The sequence below is a fragment of the Protomyctophum parallelum genome (genome assembly GCF_964188405.1).
Source record: "Protomyctophum parallelum genome assembly, chromosome: 1".
Taxonomy (NCBI): domain Eukaryota; kingdom Metazoa; phylum Chordata; class Actinopteri; order Myctophiformes; family Myctophidae; genus Protomyctophum; species Protomyctophum parallelum.
The window spans coordinates 6,119,355-6,131,788 of NC_139697.1; the positions used below are offsets into that span (position 1 = coordinate 6,119,355).

At 44.8% G+C, this 12,434-nt stretch overlaps 1 protein-coding gene across 1 annotated transcript in view; it reads right to left on the reverse strand.

Annotated features, from left to right (window-relative positions):
* Positions 1-12,434, reverse strand: part of LOC310875093 (glutamate receptor ionotropic, kainate 5-like) — a gene marked incomplete at its 3' end in the record, with an annotated part of 241,116 nt that overhangs the window by 55,992 nt on the left and 172,690 nt on the right. The window contains exons 10-11 of the mRNA XM_083788160.1: positions 8,242-8,346; positions 785-892 (exon numbers count right to left, since the gene is read on the reverse strand). Coding sequence (XP_083644286.1) covers positions 785-892; positions 8,242-8,346 — 213 coding nt within the window. The remainder of the gene's footprint in view (positions 1-784; positions 893-8,241; positions 8,347-12,434) is intronic.

Below are 12,434 nucleotides of genomic sequence, written 5' to 3' on the forward strand. Positions count from 1 at the left end.
ACTGTATAGTACTGTACCAACCAATCAGTGAGTCAGTGCGTCAGTCAGTCAGTTGATCAATCAATACATTGAACAATTAGCCTATGAAGTACTCAATCAATAAAAAACAAGTCATAATTAATAAACCAATCAAACAAATCACTTACTCAATCAGTCAATTAACCAATACAGTAATGAATCAATAGATCAATCAGGTTATCAACCAGGCAATCAAATCAACCAATTTATCAATGCCATGGAATCAATTTACTTCCACTAAATCAATTAACCTCACAAAACAATGAATTACAAATCAATCAATCAATATTTCTATAGCACGTTTTATAGATTTTCATAATTTCTAGGCTATACATTGTGTTCCACATAAGTATAGCAGTAAGGTTAAACTCATTGTTTTCTGAACAATTTATTCCCATGATTAGTGATTTTCTAATGAATCTATATATAATTAAATTAATTATGTAATTACTATACACTAACGTGTAAATGGTAAATGGTAAATGGTGCATTTATATAGCACCTTTATCCAAGGCGCTTTACAGAGATTGTGCATTACATTCACCCATTCATACACCGAGCGGAAACCATGCAAGGCACCAACTAGCACATCGGGAGCAATTAGGGGTTCAGTGTCTTGCTCAATGACACTTCGACAGTAACTCTGGGGGAGCCCGGGTTCGAACTGGCAACCTTACGGTTACCATCCAGGCACTCTACCCCTGAGCCACCGCCGCCCCAACGTGTGTGTGTGTGTATGTGTGTGTGTGCGTGCGTGGCAATTTACCAGTATGGTGGTCACAATGAGGGTCTTGTTGGCCAGTGTCTCAGAGGTGTTGAGAACCAGCAAGGAGGAATTCATGAACAACGTGTTGTTGGAGTACCAGACGCCAATCTGTCCATCACATAAAGGAGAGGAGAGAGAGAGAGAGACATTCAGACAGACAGCTCCATGTCCAGACAGAGAGCAAACGCCAGTAGAATGGGTTAATCAATATGCACCAATCAATGAGGGATCTCCTCCTTCAGCATGCTCGTATATATACACACATACGCCGCAGGTCGCAGGTCTGTTGACCTCCCGGTGACTCCGTTTGACCCCGTGACCTATGGACCTCATGCTCTTTGTGTTGTTTCTAAGTGATTAACCGTTAGCCGGATAATACACTGTCAAGCTAGTGGCTATACCGGTGGTGTAAAAGTAACTAAGTACATTTACTCAAGTGCTGTACCTTTGAGTACAACTTTGAGCTAGGTCTATTTCTGTTTTACTTCCCAATGTATGAATGAATGAACCATTGTAAAGCGCTTTGAGTACTTGTTAAAGCGCTATAAAATGCATTATTATTATCTACTTGATTATTTACTTGAGCATTTCCAATTTCCAATATTGTACTTTTACTACACTACTACTGCTATAGTTACTACAAGTTAGTTTTTAGTTTTGGATTATTATTACAAAATAACCAGCCGTATATAGGCCTACTGTACATTTCGGCCATTTGAAAATAGCCGATCCACAAGTTCACAATGCGTCGCATTGCGTCTCACAGGGAAAGGCCTGGAGTCAATGTGTACCAGACTGGATAAGGCCAGTCCACTGAAGGACACCGTTATTACTTTTTAAAATGATCATCTCGTTACTTACCTAACCTCGTTTATCACATTTGTACGTGATAATATAAAAAAAGCACTGAAATTATTAATAACAATAAAGCACATTGTAAAGGATAGCGCTAGCATACAGTAGTAAATAGAGTTTACGATGATAATGATGATGATGATGATGGATGAATTGCATTTTTATAGAGCTTTTCCAAGTGCTCAAATCGCATTACAATGGTTCATTAATTCATACATTGGGAGGTGAAGCGGAAAACAGTCGACGCCAGCCAGCGGCTTCACACACCAATGGTGGCAAGCTAACATGGAGCGACTCATTGGAGTCAATGTGGGGTTCAGTGTCTTTTGCACAAGGACACTTCCACATGTGGACAGGATTCAAACCCCCGACGCACGGATCATTGGATGACCTACTGTACCTCCTGAGCCACAGCTGCCCCAAGGATGATGATGATTACTATTACTACTACACTATTATTATTATTACTTTATATCAATCACGGTTTGTTTTAACAGTGGGCGACAGCCTGGAGTATTTTCCGGACGTGTGTTATTTGTCTATGGGACCCGGCGGCAACTCTTGGGGATAGCAGGCGAAGAGGCGATGCTTGAAAAGTGGGCGTTGGAACATCGTTCAAAAAACATGAAAATATTTAATGTTTTGGACATCGTCCGGCGATAGCCAATCAAATTCATGTGTTGCTGTGTTTACCCTCCATGCGGAACCATACCACCAAAATTTGGTTCCTAGTTCCACTTTGCAATGTACGTTTACTGGACCACAGCAGCGTCATTTTACATGCGCTTCAAAGCGAGGACATGTATGGAAATGACAGGGGGAACGCACACTAGGAGATTTTGTAATCGCCCAGAGTCACCGCTGTTCGCCCGCTGTTAAAACGTAGGATCAGACTAGGTGGACGTGTCTAAAGCAGGCCGTGTACTCGCTAAGACACCATTGAGAACCAACGCCAAGCCCGGCATAGACTAGTAAATCTATTTTGTCACTCCATGCCCACTAGACTGCCACTCTGCCAGCTAGAGCTACAGTCTCTCTGGGGAACAAACAATAAAGCAATACTGGTGCCTTTCTATTGTGAAAACACTATAAAACATCCTACAAAACTCCACCACACAAAACCAGGTTACAGGTGAAAATAACTCACAGTATACGGTTTGTTTTATGTAAATAAAAATGTCAACTTTTTCTACATTTCTTTCTTGCGCACTGCAGCAGCAGCCATTTTGACCGTTCAATTGGTATCACAAGGTCAAAACCTACTAAATGGCTGGACTGCTAAAGGACGCGTTTAATCTGAAATAAAGGGAGTGGCGACACTCAGCCAAGGCGAGTGATGAAGTTATCTAGGATATTATAATTACAGTATATTGCAATATTCCATTCTTATTCGGGCAATAAGTTTGGAATGAGCATAGTGGAACAGATGTAAATGCCTTTGGAAGGACAGTGAGGACATAATTGAAGACCCCTGCGGGAGTAGTTGAGACTGTGGAGAATTAATGGCCCCTGATGATGCAACAGGAAACTGTTTGAAAGAGCAATAGCCAATGGGGAAACTCCAACGCTGAGCTGGCCGATCAGTGGTGTGACTTCGTCAGCCAGTCAGTCAGTCAGTCAGTCAGTCAGTCAGTCAGTCAGTCAGTCAGTCAGTCAGTCAGTCAGTCAGTCAGCCAGCCAGCCAGCCAGCCAGCCAGCCAGCCAGCCAGCCAGCCAGCCAGCCAGCCAGCCAGCCAGCCAGCCAGCCAGTCAGTCAGTCAGTCAGTCAGTCAGACAGACAGACAGACAGACAGACAGTCAGACAGACAGTCAGTCAGTCAGTCAGTCAGTCAGTCAGTCAGTCAGTCAGTCAGCCAGCCAGCCAGCCAGACAGTCAGTCAGTCAGTCAGTCAGTCAGTCAGTCAGTCAGACAGTCAGACAGTCAGTCAGTCAGTCAGTCAGTCAGTGAGTCAGTCAGTCAGTCAGTCAGTCAGTCAGTCAGTCAGTCAGTCAGTCAGTGAGTCAGTGAGTCAGTCAGTCAGTCAGTCAGTCAGTCAGTCAGTCAGTCAGTCAGTCAGTCAGACAGACAGACAGACAGACAGACAGTCAGTCAGTCAGTCAGTCAGTCAGTCAGTCAGTCAGTCAGTCAGTCAGTCAGTCAGTCAGTCAGTCAGTCAGTGAGTCAGTGAGTCAGTGAGTCAGTCAGTCAGTCAGTCAGTCAGTCAGTCAGTCAGTCAGTCAGTGAGTCAGTGAGTCAGTCATTCAGTCAGTCAGTCAGTCAGTCAGTGAGTCAGTCAGTCAGTCAGTCAGTCAGTCAGTCAGTCAGTCAGTCAGTCAGTCAGTGACATTTGCATGTACAGTATAAGGCAGAAATGCGGCCTGGCCAAAAATAAGTAATATAAATAATAAGTATAGTATATTACAAGGAGATAATAGGAGGCTATGGCTCAATTTAGGGGCCTTTTATTGCATACTTAACTAGCTAGTGACCCCATTTAACCCTGCGGTGATGGTTATTGATCTCAGCTTTAGATGTTCTCTTGGGTGCTTCCGTAGGATTCTATAGCTAATGACATATGGGTGATATTTCTTCATGTATTCTAAAGGGAAGTGCAGCAGCCTGCTTTCCTGTTATTTTCTCTCTTCATTGGGACGGGCAGAGATATAAAAAGACAGCAGTGGCATTTGATATCAACCTCAATCAACCTTCTTAATTCCAAGGACCCCCCAGTTTGATAAGGTGCCGTCAACGGTCAGTGTAAATGTTGGGTTCCCGACTATCAATCCCAGGAACTACAACAGGGACCCCTGGGGGTCCCTGGACTCCACTGTGAACCATATCAAGGACCTCTGGGGGTCCCTGAACAATCAACATCTGATTCCTGGCCCTAAATTGCATTTTCATCTGGAATCATTGTTTTGCAAATTGATTTCTATAATAATTCTATTAAATTATTATATTTATCTTTGTATTCTTTTAGGGGTATGTTTGATGGTTTAAATTACTTTGTTATTATGATCCTATTGGACATTATGAACTATCATGCTAGCTTTGTAATCAGACAAGACTTGAGTGGCGTGTGGCGTGTGTGTTGTCTGCGTGTGCTCGCATACAGTATAGCCACTGACTATATTCCACTGCATCACTGTACATGATTCTTCACTAACACTGTCCTTTTAACCCATTCTGACCTGAGATCAGATTCATACGAGGTTTCCACTGGACACACGCTGGTCTGACGAACCCATTCTGACCTGAGATCAGATTCTAAAAATGTCAGTCGTTCTTCGATTTTCTTCAAAAATAGCAGACCTACAAGCTCGTAGTGCGCCACTCGGTGGCGCGCTATGAGCTTGTAGATCTGCTATTTTTCAATAGCTAAAGCATAACATGATGCCGACACCAAAATGGGTGCCCGTTCAGAATGTGTTAATCTTAAAAACAACAACACTTGAACGATTTACTTTTAGTTATTTTTATGCCGGCTCTTATTTCTTCTCTCCATCATAAAGGATGATCATCCTAGGGACATTAATTTAAGTGTACTACATGCACCACTGTAATGCCTTTAAGAGAGAAATATTAATGAACCAAGGAGAGCATAAATCATAGACTCCACCAATTTCACAAAGCTATTCCCTGGAGACTAGTTTGCTATGCGAATGAAAAGCAATGGACCAGGAGCTTTTCATATAGTCTGAGGTGGGGGATCCCCCCGCCCCTTAACCCAATCTGAACGGGCACCCATTTTGGTGTCGGCATCATATTATGCTTTAGCTATTGAAAAATAGCAGATCTACAAGCTCATATCGCGCCACCGAGTGGCGCGATACGAGCTTGTAGGTCTGCTATTTTTTGAAAAATCGAAGAACGACTGACATTTTTTAGAATCTGATCTCAGGTCAGAATGGGTTGATCAGACCAGTGTGTGTCCAGCGGAAACCTCGTTATGAATCTGATCTCAGGTCAGAATGGGTTAAGACCTCACTTGTCTCTGCACCCCTCTTGTAATGCTCATGGTCGCCTCATGGCTGCCTTACACTTTGGAAACCATTGCAATATATAGTAGGTTATATCAGTGGTTCCCAAACCTTTTAGCTCGAGACCCAAAAATAGCAAATCTACAAGCTCACAACGCGTGGCTTTGTGCAATGTTGCGAGCTTGCAGATGTGCTATTTTCGCTAAACTTAGTTTTTTTTTTTTTTTTTATGGAAATAAATTTATTTTATTCATGAAATCTTTTTGGAAAATGTTGGAATTGTTTTTAATTGATGCAAAGTTGTGATCTTTGTTTTAAATTGATTTTTAATCATTTGAAACGGTATACTCACTGTTTGGGTGGGTTATATTATCCTAATATCTGATGAGAATCTAAAAGTCAAGATGACGTGGAAATTGTAGACATGTACTTATATTGTATTTATTGTATTTATATTTTTGAACAAAATAAGCCCTAGCGTTCCTATTCCGGGGTGGACATTCTGCAGAAAATAGCAATCTACGCATAAGCTCACAAAGTGCCACGTCGCTCTGTGAGCTTATAGATTTGCTATTTTCCCAGAATAGGAACGCTAGGGCTTCTTTTGTTCAAAAATATAAATTCGTAAATAGCAGGAGATAATGGGAGCTATACACCTCAATTTAGGGGCTTTTTACTGCATACTTAACTAGCTAGTGACCCCATTTGACCCTGTGGTGATGGATATTGATCTTTGTTCTCTTAATGTTCTCCTGGCTGCTTCCTCAGGATTCTAGAGCTAATGAGACGTGGCTTTTGTTCAGATTTCTTTTTTTTCTAAAGGGAAGTGCATGGGACAGACAGAGAGAGCTGACTAAAGACATACTGGACATAAGACCCCCGACACTTTATTGCGTTTGCGCGCCCAGTGAATGAACACGCTTGCGTTCAGCGCACCGCCAGGACTATAGAGTTAAAAGGCTGCTCCCATAGAGTTAAAAGGCTGCTCCCATAGAGTTAAAAGGCTGCTCCCATAGAGTTATAAGGCTGCTCCCATAGAGTTATAAGGCTGCTCCCATAGAGTTATAAGGCTGCTCCCATAGAGTTATAAGGCTGCTCCCATAGAGTCATAAGGCTGCCCCCATAGAGTTATAAGGCTGCTCCCATAGAGTTAAAAGGCTGCTCCCATAGAGTTATAAGGCTGCTCCCATAGAGTTATAAGGCTGCTCCCATAGAGTTATAAGGCTGCTCCCATAGAGTTATAAGGCTGCTCCCATAGAGTTATAAGGCTGCTCCCATAGAGTTATAATGCTGCTCCCATAGAGTTATAAGGCTGCTCCCATAGAGTTATAAGGCTGCTCCCATAGAGTTATAATGCTGCTCCCATAGAGTTATAAGGCTGCTCCCATAGAGTTATAAGGCTGCTCCCATAGAGTTATAAGGCTGCTCCCATAGAGTTATAATGCTGCTCCCATAGAGTTATAAGGCTGCTCCCATAGAGTTATAAGGCTGCTCCCATAGAGTTATAAGGCTGCTCCCATAGAGTTATAAGGCTGCTCCCATAGAGTTATAAGGCTGCTCCCATAGAGTTATAAGGCTGCTCCCATAGAGTTATAAGGCTGCTCCCCATAGAGTTATAAGGCTGCTCCCATAGAGTTATAAGGCTGCTCCCATAGAGTTATAAGGCTGCTCCCATAGAGTTATAAGGCTGCTCCCATAGAGTTATAAGGCTGCTCCCATAGAGTTATAAGGCTGCTCCCATAGAGTTATAAGGCTGCTCCCATAGAGTTATAAGGCTGCTCCCATAGAGTTATAAGGCTGCTCCCATAGAGTTATAAGTATATTCAGTGATTTCACTCAAAAAACCTTAGGTTTCGTTTTTGGCTGTGGGACCCAGCCTTTCGTCCAATCAGGATAGAGAGTCAAAAACGAAACCTAAGGTTTTTTGACCCCCAGGGGTTAACTGGGGACAGGGAGGAACTCCTTATATGGCCAGCACACTCTATAGTAGGGAGGATTATCACAACAAAACAAAAAAATAAGTGATATTTGAATTAAGTGAAATCACTGAATATACCTTTAAAAAAAAGCAACAGCTGTACCTATTTGAAATAGTCTCGCACAGGCCCTGCAAGCTGCAGGCCCCATGGGGCTTAAGCTCCAGTTAAATTCCATTGTTAATCCGAGGCTGCATACCAGTCTACCAAGCAATCTTCGTTCCTACTCTCACCTGTATGGTCATGACGTGTGGGTCATGACCGGAAGAATAAGCTCGCGACTACAAGCAGCCAAAATTACTTTGAGGTGAGGTGGCTGGCATCTCCCTTAGAGATAGGGTGAGCCGCTGCTTCTTCGCCTGCAAAGGAGACAGCTTAGGTGGTTCGGGAATCTGGTTAGGTGGAGGGATTACATCCACTCACTGGCCTTGGAACGCCTCGGGATCCCCCAGGAGGAAGTTATACTAATGTTGCTATGGAGAACTATCTGGTGGAGCTGTTGCCCCCGCGACCCGACTATGGATAAGCGGTTGAAGATGGATGGATGGATGCATACGAGTCCATGTAAAGCGGTATGTATGAATGTTTTGTATGTATTTATGTATGCAAGCATATACGTTGTATGTAAACCATTGGGACAATGTGGTCCATGTTGTGGCTCCTGACCTCTTTATGACCTCCGGGGTGTTTTTCGAGGACCCTGAGAGTGTAGTTGGTCCTCTGGCCTTTGCTGTTGAACTCCACCCGACCCGTCAGACCGTCGTACTCCACCTGGGAGAGAGACAGGCGGAGGAAGAGAGATTTACATTAGAAAATTAATCAATTTCACAAGCACGCACACACGCACGCACGCACGCACGCACGCACGCACGCATGCACGCGTGGAGTCCAGGGACCCCCAGGGGTCCTTGATATGGTTCACAGTGGAGTCCAGGGACCCCCAGGGGTCCTTGATATGGTTCACAGTGGAGTCCAGGGACCCCCAGGGGTCCTTGATATGGTTCACAGTGGAGTCCAGGGACCCCCAGGGGTCCTTGATATGGTTCACAGTGGAGTCCAGGGACCCCCAGGGGTCCTTGATATGGTTCACAGTGGAGTCCAGGGACCCCCAGGGGTCCTTGATATGGTTCACAGTGGGGTCCAGGGACCCCCATGGGTCCTTGATATGGTTCACAGTGGAGTCCAGGGACCCCCATGGGTCCCTGTTGTAGTTCCAGGGATTGATAGTCGGGACCCAACATTTACACTGACCGTTGACGTACCGTCCACACGCGCACGATATTATTTATGCCAACAAGTTAACGAGAGAGAGAGAGAGAGAGAGAGAGAGAGAGAGAGGGAGAGAGAGAGAGAGAGAGAGAGAGAGAGAGAGGGAGAGAGAGAGAGAGAGGGAGAGGAAGTGAAACAAACATGAAAGAAAGAATGAGACACAGTGAGAACCATTCAAGGAGGGTAAATATAAACTAGTACCGAGGAGAAAGTGAGATTAAAGGAGGGTAAATAGAGAAACATAATGAGAACACAACAGAACACAAGGAGGTGTACGTTGCTGGGATACATAAGAAGGCAGAGAGAGAGAGAGAGAGAGAGAGAGAGAGAGAGAGAGAGAGAGAGAGAGAGAGGAAGAGAGAGGAGAGGAACAGAGCCTAGTGAGGGGAGAGGAGAGGAACAGAGCCTAGCGAGGAGAGAGGAGAGGAACAGAGCCTAGCGAGGAGAGAGGAGAGGAACAGTGCCTAGCGAGCAGAGAGGAGAGGAGAGTAACAGAGCCTAGCGAGGAGAGATAGAGTCGGGCGAGGGACAGTGGAGGGACAGAAGAAGAGACAGAGAGATGGCATGAATGAGATGAAGAGGACGTTTATAAAGAGAGTGAGCAGGCAGTCCAGGGCAAGCTAGCAGACGAGCACTGTTCACCACATCTGTGACAGAGCTGAGACTCACTGTTCACCACATCTGTGACAGAGCTGAGACTCACTGTTCACCACATCTGTGACAGAGCTGAGACTCCCTCACTGTTCACCACATCTGTGACAGAGCTGAGACTCACTGTTCACCACATCTGTGACAGAGCTGAGACTCACTGTTCACCACATCTGTGACAGAGCTGAGACTCACTGTTCACCACATCTGTGACAGAGCTGAGACTCACTGTTCACCACATCTGTGACAGAGCTGAGACTCACTGTTCACCACATCTGTGACAGAGCTGAGACTCACTGTTCACCACATCTGTGACAGAGCTGAGACTCACTGTTCACCACATCTGTGACAGAGCTGAGACTCACTGTTCACCACATCTGTGACAGAGCTGAGACTCACTGTTCACCACATCTGTGACAGAGCTGAGACTCACTGTTCACCACATCTGTGACAGAGCTGAGACTCACTGTTCACCACATCTGTGACAGAGCTGAGACTCACTGTTCACCACATCTGTGACAGAGCTGAGACTCACTGTTCACCACATCTGTGACAGAGCTGAGACTCACTGTTCACCACATCTGTGACAGAGCTGAGTCTCACTGTTCACCACATCTGTGACAGAGCTGAGACTCACTGTTCACCACATCTGTGACAGAGCTGAGACTCACTGTTCACCACATCTGTGACAGAGCTGAGACTCACTGTTCACCACATCTGTGACAGAGCTGAGACTCACTGTTCACCACATCTGTGACAGAGCTGAGACTCACTGTTCACCACATGTGTGACAGAGCTGAGACTCACTGTTCACCACATCTGTGACAGAGCTGAGACTCACTGTTCACCACATCTGTGACAGAGCTGAGACTCACTGTTCACCACATCTGAGACAGAGCTGAGACTCCCTGAGAGAGACACTGTTCACCACATCTGTGACAGAGCTGAGACTCCCTGAGAGAGACACTGAGATGTATTATTGCAGTGTTTTTCAACCCTTTTCATATCCAGAACCATTATTTATTCGGCATTGGACCCACGGACCACCATGTGATGGGATTTAGTCTCTCAGACCCAAAACTAAAGATTATTTTGTTAGATAAGATTTTTTCAACAATTCCATGCTGTATTGATGTTGGTAGTACTGTGCAAGAGATAACAGGCAAGGAGTTATTTTACATTCTCTCTAAATGTGTAGACTTCTTGTAAATGAAGTAATGCAGATTTTACTCAGTAATCTCAGATCTTGAGAGTTAAAGATCTATAACGGTCAATTTTGTTGCCAACTCTCCATCATTTAGCTGGGGACCACCTGGAACCCCCTCAAGGCCCACTTGGTGGTCCCACGGGCCACTGGTTGAAAACAATTGTATTATCGTGTTGTGAGCTTGTAGATCTGCTATTTTCAATTTTTTGGACACATGATGACGTGATCACTGCTGTACAGGGTTAGACACATGATGACGTGATCACTGCTATACAGGGTTAGACACATGATGACGTGATCACTGCTATACAGGGTTAGACACATGATGACGTGATCACTGCTGTACAGGGGTTAGACACATGATGACGTGATCACTGCTGTACAGGGTTAGACACATGATGACGTGATCACTGCTGTACAGGGTTAGACACATGATGACGTGATCACTGCTGTACAGGGTTGAACTCATGGTGACGTGATCACTGCTGTACAGGGTTGAACACATGATGACGTGATCACTGCTGTACAGGGTTAGACACATGATGACGTGATCACTGCTGTACAGGGTTAGACACATGATGACGTGATCACTGCTGTACAGGGTTAGACACATGATGACGTGATCACTGCTGTACAGGATTAGACACATGATGACGTGATCACTGCTGTACAGGGTTAGACACATGATGACGTGATCACTGCTGTACAGGGTTAGACACATGATGACGTGATCACTGCTGTACAGGGTTGAACTCATGGTGACGTGATCACTGCTGTACAGGGTTGAACTCATGGTGACGTGATCACTGCTGTACAGGGTTGAACTCATGGTGACGTGATCACTGCTGTACAGGGTTGAACTCATGGTGACGTGATCACTGCTGTACAGGGTTGAACACATGATGACGTGATCACTGCTGTACAGGGTTGAACACATGATGACTGAGAATAAGTAACTTTATGGCCTTTGGAATCTACCAGATGCATCTCGCGTCAATAATGAACGTGATGTATTATAGAGTTATAGGACACAACAAGATGGAGGGATGCATCTCGTATCAATTACATACAGTAGGCGAGGCATCGTTAGATGACCATGGGCTATTCATGGCAGAGTGTGTGTGTGTGTGTGTGTGTGTGTGTGTGTGTGTGTGTGTGTGCATTCAAGTGTGCACAAGTCATTATGTGTAATAGCATGTAGTCATTTGTGGGAACATGCACTGTTCTATGTAGACGTACTCGTTCCATTGTGCATGGCAGTACACGACGTGTTAATGTGCACATGCAATTGTGTTTGAGTGCATGTGTGTGTGTGTGTGTGTGTGTGTGTGTGTGTGCCCCTGCAAGTTGTGTGAGCGGAGGTGCATTCGATGGGTGTCTGTGTGCGCTTGCACATAATGCTTAGGCACATGTGTTTGAGTGCATGTTGAAGATAAATTACCCTGTAAAACAGAGACAGCCAAACAAGGAACAGAGGGAGATTGAGTGAGACAGAGTGAGAGAGAGAGTGAGAGAGAGAGAGAGAGAGAGAGAGAGAGAGAGAGAGAGAGAGAAATAGTGAGGTAGAGAGAGTGAGTTAAAAGGGAGAGGGAGAGAGAGAGAGGGAGGTAGAGAGAGGGAGCAGATTGTGGAGGTGGCTCAGTAAGTATAGAGGCAACACAAAGATGAAGCAACGTCGTGTACACAGAAGAACATCGGACAGATCGAGAAGGAGAACGGAAATAGTGAGAGATGT